This window comes from Salvelinus namaycush, chromosome 15, assembly GCF_016432855.1.
Source record: "Salvelinus namaycush isolate Seneca chromosome 15, SaNama_1.0, whole genome shotgun sequence".
Classification (NCBI taxonomy): Eukaryota; Metazoa; Chordata; class Actinopteri; order Salmoniformes; family Salmonidae; genus Salvelinus; species Salvelinus namaycush.
The window spans coordinates 38,081,166-38,096,035 of record NC_052321.1 but is presented as its reverse complement, the minus strand read 5'-3'; the positions used below and the strand labels follow the sequence as shown (position 1 = coordinate 38,096,035).

Below are 14,870 nucleotides of genomic sequence, written 5' to 3'. Positions count from 1 at the left end.
GAAATTTAAAACAGAAGTTTATCATTGTCATTTCATTGAGTGATGTGATTGTCTTTATTCTTTTTGGAAAACAAAAATCGGCTAAAAATATTATCACTGAAAATATTTTACAAGAGCATAGTGTATTTATCTCCCTTGAAATTATTCAAAGAGAAGTGTATTCACCAATGAAAGAAACAGCACAGACAAATATTACCACAAATTGATACATTTGAAACACACATTTTGGCATATGGTCCTTGTCTGTCAGAAAATTCAGATTTGCATAGGTCAGCAATCCTGTTGGATCAAGGGGCGTTATTGAAGTTCTGGTGCCCTCTAGAGTTCAAAAGTATGTATAGGTCTGTTTAGACTTTTATGGCCCCATAGTCTCCATGGTGACTCTGGACAACACGCTTGGGAACCAGTTTGGAGTTGTTTTCAGGAGCCAATGATTCAGTTATTAAGGCATTTTCTGTTTTGGAAGACCTATTGAGAAATCTAACTACTACTAATTTTTTTTATATAACCCCCCCCCCAAACAGCAATATTTCTCCTCAGAGATGTTTTGATTGGATAACACCACCAATAGAGTTATGCCGCTTGATTTTGCTGTGGTACATAAATGACCTTTTGGGGTTTGTTACTTATATAGTATCCAGGACATCCCATCATGTCCAAGGTGGGGTACAAAGTCTCCTCCACTGCCAAGGTGGAGCAGATGGAAGCAGAGTTGTCTGTCCAGCTGTCGGCTCTCAGAACTGAAATAGAGGAGAATGGATCTCCCCTGGAAACACCCTCCAAGTCTTACAGGTATAGATGGACACATGGATATGAGGGAGGTCTGTGAGCAAAATAAAGTTGCCTAGTTAAAATGCCAGTGATTGTGATTTTGTCTGTTTGATACTGGCTGTCTTTTTTGTAAATGTTATTTTGTATTTTATTGTTTTCTACTGCATTCTATATATTTTTTTCATCGTACTATAGCTCAGTTCCAGTTCCTAAAGATGTATCGTACTTTCGTATGGAGAGAGAGCAGGTCCTGAGGAGAGGTCTTCAGGTGGCAGAAGCACTGCCAGTGGTGCCTCTGTCTAATGTGCTACAGAGAGAGCTGCAAAGCTGCCTAAGCCTGGAGTACACACCTGAGAGTCTGCCTCTTCTCCTGCACCAGGTATCAACTGTGCTGATTATAATGTCATTGGGATCACATTGGTGACGCTTAGGGCCCCACGGCTGCCCTGCAAATTGAAGGTGTTGTGAGGGCAAAAGGGGGTGCAACTCAAAATTGGGAAGGTGTTTTGTTTTGTACACTCAGTGTATTTATGGTAGTTTTATGCAGACCGATGCTACCAGTTGGCTCAGATCAAGTACCTGCTGATGCTGAGATGGAGACGGTTCTGTCGTCACTCCCACATCATTGAGCAGCTGTATCCATTCTACAAGGTAACCTGGCACTTTGATATTTAATAAATCACCTTAGTTTATTATGAGTAATAGAGGATAATCGATCAATCAATAAATCCTTTTTACATGAACAGTTGATCTCTGTGGTGTTCCAGCAGGAAAGCTAAATCAAGCACTAAATTATTTGAAAGAAAACAAATACTATTTGAACCCAGGTCAGGTGTGTTCTTTCACCATACTGTTCCACTAGGCCCAGGTATCAAACCTGGTCAGTGAGTATGAGGATGCTGTCCAGCGGGCCAGGAGACTGGCTGTTTCCAGGGAGAAGGTCCTGACAGGGCGGGGCAACCCCATCAACGCTGTCACCCAGGAAGATGTGACCATCTACCTCACCTGGCTGGTTTGTCACCTGCATGCCTCCAAGACCATCCACCACTTCCTGACAGTAAGGCCATCAGAGAGACTATGGGCGATGTTTTTGTAGCGCAACAGTAACTTGTTTAGTGCAAAATTGACCGTAAACCTCATTGTAATCTGGCACTGTGAAATAATTTTAACAATGTGCATTATACGGAGGAGATTAAGCAATATATAAATAGTTGCCTCTTTGTTGAAATGCACATTGTTGAAAAAAAGTTTCAAATTAAATCTCGTTGCCAGATTACAATGAGGTTTATGGTACAATTTTCACTTAACACATTGCTTTTTCACTACGTTGCCCTATGAGTATGTCCCAAATCGAAACTTTTTCCCTATATAGTGCACTACATTTGACCAGGGCTCATAGGACTCTGGTCAAAAGTAGTGCCCCATATAGGGAAGAAGGTACTATTCAGGGTGCATCCTATGGCTGCATCTCAATGGTCTAAAGTGTCTTCCTCTACTCGTCTCCTCTCCTTCATCGCCATGTAGCTGAAATCAAAGGCTAGTTTAGATTAGAGCAGATAAAGAAAAAGAGACAAGGAGAGGAAGTCACTTTAGACTACTGAGATGCACCCCAAAGCTTGGTTGACTTTTGGGATGGGTGGATGAATACCGTGTAACAGATTTATTTAGAAATAGGACAGTTTGTTACCTCACACTATATGATGGGTTACAGGTGATCCACTACATCCCAGCCTCTGAGAAGAGGGATAAAGATTATTCTGAGTTATTAAGGAAGTCCCCATCAAGTTCCCCAGTGCTGATTGAATCTGTCCACACATCTTCAGAAGATAAAGACCAAGTCTTTCCTGGGCTTGAGGGTAAACACTAACATTGACTGCTACCTTATTGAACCTCTACATTTAAATGTCTTACTTGAACTAGATATAACTCTACATGTGGCTACAAAAGAGATTCATTCATGCTCGTGATCGTTCCTTTCCGTAGGGATGTTTAGACTGGCTAACCAAGTTCCCATGCACACTGTGAAACTGGAGGAGTTCCTCCCAGAACTACAAAGCCTGGTCTCCTACTTCCGTTTGCCCTACGACACCCAAAACATCAGGAACACTGCAGAGGAGATGGAGCTCTTCAGCATGGTAGTACCTTTGAAACATACATTTCAAGTTACTTGGTTCGTAGTGCACTCTCTTGGTGTAGATCCGCACACCAAACCTCAATTTCGTGTACGTTTCTCATTGACGTCAATGAATAAGTTATGCGAACGTCTGAGCTGTTCGCATTTATCTCAACTCTGAATCTGGTCCTTTGTTTGTTGGTCAGATCTCAAAGGAGTTCAGGGTGATCTTCAGACAGCAGGAGGTGATGAAGACCTTCCTCCAGTATGATGGGACAGAGGCTGTAGAGGGACAGTGGGGGAGGAAGAGGAGCACCATGGCTCTGAGGAAGAACGCTAACTGGATACCATACATTCAGGTCTGGAGAGAGAGGGATTGTCCCAGTCTCTGTCGTGATCTCTCTCCTGTCAATCCTTGTCCTGCATAGTACTTGGTTTGATAACACTTGAAGTGCTAACAAGTTAGTTCAGAGATGATTGAAGAAAAGGTGTCAGGAACGTTGATATATAAGGGAGGGGAATTAAGCTAGCCCTTTATCCAGAGGCTAGTACTTTTCAGACTGGGCTAGAAGAAAATGTGGCAAACTAGTAAAATGTTGTATTTCCAAATATGGCATGGCACAGATTTTGGACCTAGGCTAAAAAAGAATTGCGGCCTACTAGCCCGGCTGACCAGTGCCCCAAATCCTTAAATTCAATCCCTAATGTTTCTTTTCTGACTAAACACTAACAAAACAGGTGAAGCCCAAACGGGATCCCTGGCAACAGAAACTTGTCACCAAGCTGAAGGAGCTCCAGTCTTATGATGAGTTGCTGAGGACTCAACGCAGGTTCCTCCAGGTAAACGGTCTGACACCTAAAGGAGGGATTTTATAAATGACCTATTAACGTTCATCTCTATAGCTTGTATCGTGTATCGAAGTATGGGCTAACAACGATTACATTCAATCATGTGTTATTTTGCATACTCACAGTGACACCTCTCTCTCGCTCTCTCTCTCCCTCACTCTCTCCCTCCCCAGCTGTCAGATCCTGTCGTAGTGACTGAGGCCCTGAGGGAGCATGCTTCCCAGGTATGTGACCCTCAGGCCATCCAGCCCTCATCATCGCTGACATCATCACACACCAACAGACACAACACCTTGCAGATCTGGACCAGCATTTACAGCGCTGCCAATCTTTATCAGGCATGTATTACCTAGTCAGAGATGTGATTATGTGTGCTACAAAGGCAACATGCTTTTTCATCATGTAAAATGGATTGTGTCTGGGTTCATTATAACCACAATTAGCATTTTTTTCCTGTTAGGAATCCAGTGGATGTGGAGGACAGGATAAAAGCAACACAAAGAGCAGAACCACTTCAGTCAAGAAAATAAATGAAAGGTACATTATTAAGAAGGACAGAATAGGATCACTTGAATGTGGACCTCAATTGGATTAAAACGGAATGCCTTTTGCTTATTTGGCGTCCCTTCTCTCTCATTCGTCCCAGCTATAGCTACCGGAGCAGCATGCAGCTGCTGGGTTTGGATGAGGGCCAGGAGGGGGAAGAGGGTACCTCAGACACCGTCACAGCCAGGGGAGCCTACCTGTCACTCCTCTACCTTCGACACCTCAAGATCAGGGAACTGCAGGTGAGCTTCATCCAAAGAGACTTGCGTGATTGCTGCTGGAATTGAAACGATGACCTTGGCGTAGCTAGCGCCACACAAGACCACAAGGGAGTTCAGGGTAGACTGTTAGGGACTGCTCTCTAATACTCCTGTCGCTCCCACTGAACCCTGAGCTGTCCTCTCTTCCCCGGTGAGTCTCTGTTGGGATGCTGAACTGCTATCCATTATCTACTGGTACATATTATTTACCCTGCCATTCCATCTGGAGCCTGAGCTGTCTTACCCGTCCTCTCTCCCTTATAGCGCATCTCCCTAGGCATTCTAAACTACCTGAGGTCCATAGAGAGAACCCTGACTTTTGACACAGCTGGGATGCGCGTGGAGGGAGGAGGAGCATGTGGAGGAGGAGGAGCGGGAGAAGGAGGAGCAGGAGGAGGAAGAGCAGCAGGAGGAGGAGGAGGAGGTTTGGTCAGCACCACTGAGGAGTCAAGCTGGATGAATGCGGCCAGAGGGTGCAGTGGGACAGTCGGAGGTCTGGGCTCTCACCTCTACAGCCACAACACTCCTGTTGACTACAAGGTAAGGCATCACAGCTACAGTACAACCTGAGACATTAATGACATTAGTGATTTGTAGGGGTGAAGAAAATAAGTGAGTAAACGCTCATCATTAGAGGTGACTAAAATAATGCTCCCTGAACTATCAACACATTTTTCCTCAAAAGCAGTGTAACCACTTGCATTAAATAATAAAGGATCAGAATGGCGTTTTTCGTGTGTTTACACTCCACTCTGAGACGCTTTGTGAATACGGGCCCGAGAGTGTGAGTTACAGCCAAGTAGTTCTGGTAACCCTTGCAGCCTGGTCTGAGGACCAGGCTAATCTGACCCTGGGCTGTTTCATTCCACAAAGTTGTTCCTCTTCTGGTTTGGAACTCTATTTGTTATTGGTCTATTAACTTATACTGCCTGAGGATTTCACGAGGCACGCCGAATCTCCACCCATGCAAAACCAGGTCCTGTGTCGATCGTATTTTCAAATAGCATTTATCAGAAAATAACACTGATCACATTTGCATATTTTTTTTTACAGTGTTAGTTTAATCAGCTGTTGTACAAAATTATACAAAACACAGGAAAAACGTAATTTTTACTACACCGATTTTTTTTTACAGAAAGGTATTATGGTAGAGTCAAGAGGCACTGTTCATAACATAGGATTTGCATGAGCTAGACACACACAAGACACACACACATACAATAATGTTGTATAGAAAATATTTATATTTTTTGTATTACCAATAGCATAGTAATGCTAAATAGATAATTTTTTATTCAAAAATCGATTTCATCACGAAAAAGCTAAATGACAAAACAATGAATAAGACAGGAGGGGGTTACAACAGCATACAATGAAAATACAATCAGTTGACCTATATAATACACATTGCAAAAGGCTAAGCAAAACTATACTGCTGTTTTCCTGTCCTGTCCTTTCACTTCAGAATCAGATCAATAGTGGAATCATGGTTACAGAGCTCTGTACTACACTACAGTATCAAGAAGTCTTCAAAATAACTCAGAATGTCCTCATAATCATTCATGTATATGATTGGCTGGCGGTTGCTATAACCTGCCTGTTTCAGGAACTTACGCAGCTTTAGGTCACGGATGTCCCTGAGCAGACCCCTGGTGACGCGGTAGGTGTTGTCAGGGTCAAAACTCAGACCGTCATCGTCATGCTGGGTCACATAAACCTTATCCACAGTCCCGTCTGGACGCAGACTGATGATGAGGCGGTCCATGTTACTGTCGTCTTGGTCACCAGTAAAGTCTTTTCTGACATACTGAGGAAGGCAATTGGATTCTTCCAGATTCAGGTTGCCCACTATATAGTATGGGTGGACGTTATCTTGGAGCGGGGAATTGCAGGAAATTGCAGATATAGTTGTGGTCACATTGCTGCAGTCCCACTCTGGTCTGTTCTGGAAGGGATGGAAATCAAAGCCCCCCTCGTTGGGGTTGTATCTTGCAACCATTTCACCCATGATATCAAAGTCGATGTAATTCTTTGCGAACCAGAACAGGAGCTTGAGTCCATGCCTGGGCAAGTGACGACCAAACCCAGAACGTCTTAGATCTGCCATAGTGTTCAACGTAGCTCGAACCATGGTGGTGCCCTTGAGAGAGAGAGAGAACTTTAGTAGGTGTGATTGTGTGCAATAAAATCCCATAATATTTTTTAATTTTTAATTTAACCTTTATTAACCAGGCAAGTCTTTTGAGAACAAATTCTTATTTAGAATGACGGCCTACCAAAAGGCAAAAGGCCTCCTGCGGGGACGGGGGCCTGGGATTAAAACAACAAAATAAATACACTATAAATATAGGACAAAACACATATCACAACAAGAGAGACAACACAACACTACAATAAAGACAACAACATAGCAAGGCAGCAACACATGACAACACGGCATGGTAGCAACACAACATAACGGCAACATGGTAGCAGCACAAAAGAGGGTACAAACATTATTGGGCACAGACAACAGCACAAAGGGAAGGTAGAGAGAACAAGGCATCACGCAACACAGCTACAGCTGTCAGTAAGAGTGCAGCTAGCTCATTCCAGTTGCTAGCTGCAGCGAACTGAAAAGAGGAGCGACTCAGGGATGTGTGTGCTTTGGGGACGGACCTTTAACAGAATGTGACTGACAGAACGGGTGTTGTATGTGGAGGATGAGGGCTGCAGTAGATGTCTCAGATACGGGGGAGTGAGGCCTAAGAAGGTTTTATAAATAAGCATCAACCAGTGGGTCTTGCGATGGGTATACAGAGATGACCAGTTTACAGAGATGACCAGTTTACGGAGGTGTATAGAGTGCAGTGATGTGTCCTATAAGGAGCATTGGTGGCAAATCTGATGGCCGAATGGTAAAGAACATCTAGCCGCTCGAGATGAATAGTGTATACCATGGAACTTTATAGGCCCAGTGCAGTCAACATTCTGCTTTACCTGTGTTTTGTATAATATTGATGAAACTAACTCTATAAACGTGTGAAGAAAATGTGTTCAGTGTTATTTCTGAATAGTGGCTTGTTGGAAGTACAATTTAGCCAGAACCTTCTAATCAGCAGGTTTTGCATGGGTGGAGTTTTAGATTGTTAATACACCAATAGCAAAGAGAGTTCTAACTCTCTGTCAATAACAGTTAGTTTTCAGGTTAAATATCCATCCCATGAGTCCCCTCCTCTTAAGTCCCTCACTCAGACAACTGCCAGACAGTCCCAGCAAAATTCTTGCTTGAGAAATAGTTTTTGCAAAAAAAAACATTTTTGTTTATTTTCGGCCATTTTAATGGAAACTTATAATTGTTACCCAGAAATGATTTGATATTGAGATTAAAAAAACAACTGCCCTGGGTCTTTAAAGAAAATATTCAACCATGTTGTGTAATAAATAGAGGGCAATCTCTTACAATGCTTTTATGGTAGAAAAAGGGTGTGAATGGGTATGACAAATATGTTTAGTGGGCATGGACACATAACCCTTACAACATGCCAGCTGTTCTTAACTAATACTAGCATTGTATCATCACAGTGTTCAACCTTTTAGATACTGCCTTTAAAAAGCAACAAATCCCGTAGAATGTGGCATCGATTTGAGTCTCAAACAGTTATCCTAGTGTCAAAATGTACTACAAAGTGTAAATAGGATCATTTGGGTCATAAAGTCAGCCTCGTCTAAGAACGGAGTTTGGAACATCTGTGCGTCACAACGGGTAAATGAAGGTTGGGTTTCGATTTGACGATGTCCATTTGCCGACTAACATGGGGTGAACAGCTGCAGCGATTGCCCTCTATCCAATAACATAGACAGTGAGACAGACCTGCACCGCAGTTCCGACTTTGTTTGCATATGTATGAGACATGGATTAGGCTTCCGTGTCTCATTAGGGACAAACATCATTAACCAAACGCAGAATCGGTCAGGAAACACACCTCTAAGACTGAAATCTTGTTTTTCTAATGAGCAACAGAAAAACACACTGTTCAGTGGCTCTTAAGTAAGTATACACACCTGATATAGACAAACAAGATCACACAAACAAACACATAAAATATGTTATATTTACAGTAATTTACGGTTTGCTGGTGTTGTGGTGCTGTTCTCCTTCCTCTCCTCACGTTTGAGACCTGTATGACAGCAATTTTATCCATCTCACAGTGTTTATGAGGGTCTTGTGTGATAAGGAGGCAGGACTAACCATGAAGACCTCAGTGTACAGGAAATGAAACTGAAAGTGACCCAGTCCTGTGCTGGACTGAGTTCGATTGCACAAAGTTCCCTTCTTTCTGCCACATATTCAAAAAGTTTCTCTGATCTAGGACCCGTTTTAATCCTCATAATCATAATGAATAAGATTACATGAACAGTGGGGACCAGATATTACCTGACATTTACGGTGGTCGATGTTGTTTTGTGTCCAATGTTTTTCATTGAACAATATCTGAAACACCGCACAATAGTATTATACAAACACAACACCCCCTACCCACTCTCCACAACTTCCAGACTTCTTGTGAACTATCAAGTTTGAAGTTTTATTAGTCTTATGTATGGGATACACATGATGTACACCGTCCAACGAAATGCTTACTTGCAGGTTCCTTCTTGACAATGCAATAAAAGATAATCAAACCTATTTGAGGGAAATCTTCTGTTAAACCCTGTTAAACTTCTGGGAACTGTGGAGCTACGGTTAGAGGAAGTATGCCTGGTTCCTGTCATTCTGGCCCCTGTTGTCCTCACTCACTTGCGACAGACTCATACACATACATAGGGTCGCATGTTTTGCAGATGCTTGCATGGGGTAGCTTGACTATATAATGCTCCTGTACTCTGTCTGTTTTTGGCCTTTCACTCCATCTCACCTGCGGGGATGGGACGACCAGCCTCCTTATTATAATACGTTTTTAATAAAAGTAATACCTTGATTGATTATTGATTTTGCCTCTCCTCGTTATTAGTTAAAGGTAGAATTTCCACCACACATAAGAATAAGAACACAAAGTAAATGGCTCAGTAGAATAGAATAAACATTTTAGCATAAGTATTATACTGGAAAACACACATTATACACTCTTAGAACAAAAGGTGCTATCTAGAACATAAAAGGGTTCTTTGACTGTCCCCATCGGAGAACCCTTTGAATAACCCTTTTTGGTTTCAGGTAGAACCCTTTTGAGTTCCATGTAAAGTTTCCTTTACACAGAGGGTTCTACATTGAACCCGAAGGAGTTCAACCTGGAACCCAAAAGGGTTTTACCTGGAACCAAAAACAGATCTATGGGGACAGCCGAAGAACCCTTTTGGAACCCTTTTTTCTAAGTGTCGTCCAATATTTACACGTGTTTTGGGGGGGGACGTGTTCAATTGTCCAATCATAATAAGAGTCTGGTAGCAGAAGTTGTGATGTAAATATTAGTCATTTAGCAGACGCTCTCATCCAGAGCGACTTACAGGAGCAATTAGGGTTAAGTGCCTTGCTCAAGGGTACATAGACAGATTTTTTACCTAGTCAGCTTGGGGATTCGAAACAGAAACCTTTCGGTTACTGGCCCAACGCTCTTAACCTGCCGCCCGTCTGTGTAGTATGAATGTGTTTGTGAATGTGTGTGTGTGCGTGTGCACGTGTGTGTTTGTGTGTGTGCATGAGTGAGTGAGTAAGTGAGTGATCGAGCGAGTGCGTCTGCTATGTCAAAGGTTCATTAGGGAATTGATATCGGTGTTACTGTGACTACAGGTTCACTGTTCCGAGTTCATGGAGTACCCAGAGGTGGAGAATCTTCATGATTTCTACACCACTGAGGAGCGATACGTCCACACCCAGGACCAGCGAGGGCTCTACGTGGTGTACGACGTGGCTCTGAAGGACCTGGAGGAGCTGGAAGACACACTGACTCTTCTGGGCTCACACTACATCCAGAGGAGTAGTTGGAAGGTCAAGGGTCAGTCTGAGGGAGGCAGGGTCAAGGGTCAGTCTGAGAGGTCACATAGCTCTGCAACGACAGACCTCCACTCTTCCTGGGCTCAGACAGATGTGGATAGAGTTGCAGTTCTCCTAGACCTGTGGACATGCGAAGCTGCTTTTTTGGAGAGCAAAGTGCAGGTTAGTAAATATGCTGAACAGGGCCGTGTTCATTAGGGCACGAAACAGAAAACATCTTAAAATGTTCTGAAACGGAAAACAAAAATTCACATTTCTCATTGGACATTTAGTCCCTCCCTGTTTCAGTCTGTTTTCTTCTCATTGATGCCTAACGAACACGACCCAGGCGATAATCAGTTTATTTTAAGTCCAGTATATTGCGTGTCATTACTTGAACCATGCCCCCCCCTCTGTTAATTTCCAGCTGTTGAACTGCTATATTGAGGCCTACCAGCATGTGACAGGACCAGAAGAGAGGTTCTCCTTGGCTCAGGTCATCACAGACATCATGCACAGAAGGCCTCGGCTACACCTGGACATGGGAGCAGAGTACTTTGTTCAGGCCTACCGGGCAGAGATGGTCTGTATGCAGACACACCAGCAACTCATCAGAGCCGTGCTGGATAACCAAGTAATTGCTTCTGAAAAATTGTGGCACACCCTAGAGAGCTATTGATGCCAGTGTGGATAGTTAAATCATAACAGGTGTATCTGCCTTGAAGGACCATGAATAAACTATTGGCTGGGATAGCCCGTTAGCAAAGATAATAAAGGCAATAGGTTTTGAAGTCGAATATACAGTATATTCACTTTTCCATGCCATGCGTTCTAAAGGTCTCTCTAACTGTGTTATGTTGACTATTAGATAGATCGTCAGCGGCAATACCTCCATCGGGTGTGGAGAGGAGGTCAGGGACAGGGAGCTACTCCTTGTGACTATGGTCTTCCTCCTAACTATGTGGCCAAACATCTGGTGTCCCTCGGTGGTGGCAGGCAAGTCCTAGTTCTACCCATGAATTATAGACTGATTACAGTGTAATGTGATATCACCTCAAAACAGACTAACATGTTAAACAGTATAAATGAATAGCTAATGTAAAAATGTGTGCGCACACCCCTGCCTGTCTGTTCTCTTGCTACCAGTCCTGCCCTGATGAATGTGTTCCTTCTGGAGGTGCACCACTCCCTAAGCCTGGCCTCTGAAATGTACCAGGCCCTGACCCAGGCTCACACTGAGCTCTGCCAGCTCCACCGTGCCAGGGGGGTGACGGAGAGAGTCACCCTGGAACAGAGACTCCTACAGCGGGCTCTGCAGCACTGGCACTCCCTGGATCCTCCCGGGGCCTACTATAGCTCTCAAACTCAAAAGGATGTGAGTCGAGTATCTGTATGACAGCTGTTTTATCCATCTCACAGTGTTTATGAGGGTGTTGTGTGATAAGGAGGCAGGACTAACCATGAAGACCTCAGAGTGTACAGGAAATGAAACTGAAAGTGACCCAGTCCTGTGCTGGACTGAGTTCGTTTCCACAAAGTTCCCTTCTTTCTGCCACATATTCAACGTTTATCTGATCTAGGACCCGTTTTAATCCTCATAATCATAATGAATAAGATTACATGAACAGTGGGTACCAGATGTTACCTGACATTTAAGGTGGTCGATGTTGTTTTGTGTCCAATGTTTTTCATTGAACAATATCTGAAACACAGCACAATAGTATTATACAAACACAACACCCCCTACCCACTCTCCACAACTTCCAGACTTCTTGTGAACTATGTGCAATGATTGCAAACAGATCGCAGCACCAATCAGCAATCATTTTTTTCTCTCGCTCCAGTTGTTTTCAGATGTTTTCATGGAGGACCCCTCCCTGGTCCGAGCGGTGGGGGTCTCTCTGATCAGGTCGGCTGAGGAGCAGGACATGAAGCAGGGGAAGGAGAAACAGCTCTTTGCTGTGGAAACCTTCTCCAAGCTGCTGGAGTTAGTCACCATCCGCCATCGCCTTATGGAGTCAGCAGCAGAGACTGCACATCTGGCACAGTTGAGTTGATTCTTCCTATATTGATTGTAGTTAGTTACTTATTTCAGGGGTATGTACTGCAGGGGGTCTGCGATTTTTATATATTTTTTTGAATTTTTTATTTTATTATTATTATTTTATGAATATTGCTAGCTGCAGCAGAATACCACCGTGGATACCATTTTTATGTCTCTGCGTCCAGTATGAAGGAAGTTAGAGGTAGTTTCATGAGCCAATGCTTACTAGCTTTAGCGCAATGACTGGAAGTCTACAGGAACAGTTAGCATGCTAGCTATTCTTGTTCATCCGACTTTGGGGAAGTAGATAAAGGGCTTCATTGCCAAAATCTCAAACTATCCCTTTAATATGGAGGAAATTACAGTCATTAGAGCTAATTAAAGTTTTTTTTTCCTGTAGTGAAAATTCTTAGGCGAGCCGTCTAAGTGGTGATTTTCTGGATGGAAAAACAGTTTCCGTGTCAACCTAAATGACCAAAATTCAAAAGGCACTCGCAAATCTGAGCTATCTTTTTTTGCAGGTGCATGGTAACAGTTGAAAAAGATGAGAGAAAATAAGAAACACGCGCACTGCTCTTGCTAGTATCACTGCTCTTTAATAAGCTTTACGTATCGGCTTCAAGGCCAGTGTCACACCCTGGCCTTAGTTATCTTTGTTTTCATTATTTTAGTTAGGTCAAGGTGTGACATGGGGAATGTATGTGTTTTGGTTTGTCTAGGGGTTTGTACGTTTAATGGGTCAGTGTCTTGTCTAGGTGTTTGTATGTCTATGGCTGCCTAGATTGGTTCTCAATTAGAGGCAGCTGTGGTTTATTGTCTCTGATTGAGAGCCATATTTAAGGCAGCCATAGGCATTTGGGTTTTGGTGGGTAATTGTCTATGTTGTACGTTTGTAGCTTGTGTGTGCACTTACGTTTATAGCTTCACGATCGTTTGTTGTTTTGTTTCGTTTTGTTATAGTGTTCGTTGCGTGTTTTTCCCTTCTCTAAATAAAAGGAGAATGTATTTTGCACACGCTGCGCCTTGGTCCTCTCTCTCACCCATAGACGATCGTGACAGCCAGAAAGATATTGAAAAATATATATACACTACCGTTCAAAAGTTTGGGGTCACTTAGAAATGTCCTTGTTTTCCATGAAAACATACATGAAATGAGTTGCAAAATGAATAGGAAATATAGTCAAGACATTGACAAGGTTATAAATAATGATTTTTAATTGAAATAATAATTGTGTCCTTCAAACTTTGCTTTCGTCAAAGAATCCTCCATTTGCAGCAATTACAGCCTTACAGACCTTTGGCATTCTAGTTGTCAATTTGTTGAGGTAATCTGAAGAGATTTCACCCCATGCTTCCTGAAGCACCTCCCACAAGTTGGATTGGCTTGATGGGCACTTCTTACGTACCATACAGTGAAGCTGCTCCCACTACAGCTCAATAGGGTTGAGATCCAGTGACTGTGCTGGCCACTCCATTATAGACAGAATACCAGCTGACTGCTTCTTCCCTAAATAGTTCTTGCATAGTCTGGAGCTGTGCTTTGGGCCATTGTCTTGTTGTAGGAGGAAATTGGCTCCAATTAAGCGCCGTCCACAGGGTATGGTATGGCGTTGCAAAAGCACCCCCAGACCATCACACTGCCTCCACCATGCTTGACAGATGGTGTCAAGCACTTCTCCAGCATCTTTTCATTTTCTTTGTGATCCGAACACCTCAAACTTAGATCCGTCTGTCCATAACACTTTTTTCCAATCTTCCTCTGCCCAGTGTCTGTGATCTTAATCTTTTATTTTTATTGGCCAGTCTGAGATATGGCTTTTTCTTTGCAACTCTGCCTAGAAGGCCAGCATCCTCGAGTCGCCTCTTCACTGTTGACGTTGAGACTGGTGTTTTGCTGGTACTATTTAATGAAGCTGCCAGTTGAGGACTTGTGAGGCATCTGTTTCTCAAACTAGACACTCTAATGTACTTGTCCTCTTGCTCAGTTGTGCACCGGGGCCTCCCACTCCTCTTTCTATTCTGGTTAGAAACAGTTTGCGCTGTTCTGTGAAGGGAGTAGTACTGTACACAGCGTTGTACGAGATCTTCAGTTTCTTGGCAATTTCTCGCATGAAATTTCTCAGAACAGGAATAGACTGACGAGTTTCAAAAGAAAGTTCTTTGTTTCTGGCCATTTTGAGCCTGTAATCGAACCCACAAATGCTGATGCTCCAGATTCTCAACTATTCTAAAGAAGGCCAGTTTTATTGCTTCTTTAATCAGAACAACAGTTTTCAGCTGCGCTAACATAATTGCAAAAGGGTTTTCTAATGATCAATTAGCCTTTTAAAATTA

General features: G+C 43.0%; 2 protein-coding genes across 2 annotated transcripts; one reads left to right on the top strand and one right to left on the bottom strand.

The window, feature by feature from the left end:
* Nucleotides 1-652: 652 nt before the first annotated feature.
* On the top strand, nt 653-4,566 carry LOC120060076 (putative uncharacterized protein C6orf183). The gene is made up of 10 exons (XM_039009140.1): nt 653-792; nt 967-1,150; nt 1,309-1,422; nt 1,634-1,828; nt 2,483-2,627; nt 2,755-2,906; nt 3,091-3,243; nt 3,623-3,724; nt 3,907-4,085; nt 4,380-4,566. Exons 1-10 carry the CDS (start codon nt 653-655, stop codon nt 4,564-4,566), a joined length of 1,551 nt encoding a protein of 516 aa, XP_038865068.1.
* Nucleotides 4,567-5,705: 1,139 nt separating this feature from the next.
* LOC120059950 lies at nt 5,706-8,710 on the bottom strand. Its single transcript, XM_039009024.1, has 2 exons — nt 8,639-8,710; nt 5,706-6,679 (listed from the first exon to the last, which is right to left on the bottom strand). Exon 2 carries the CDS (start codon nt 6,668-6,670, stop codon nt 6,050-6,052), a length of 621 nt encoding a protein of 206 aa, XP_038864952.1. The 5' UTR covers nt 6,671-6,679; nt 8,639-8,710; the 3' UTR covers nt 5,706-6,049.
* Nucleotides 8,711-14,870: the final 6,160 nt, after the last annotated feature.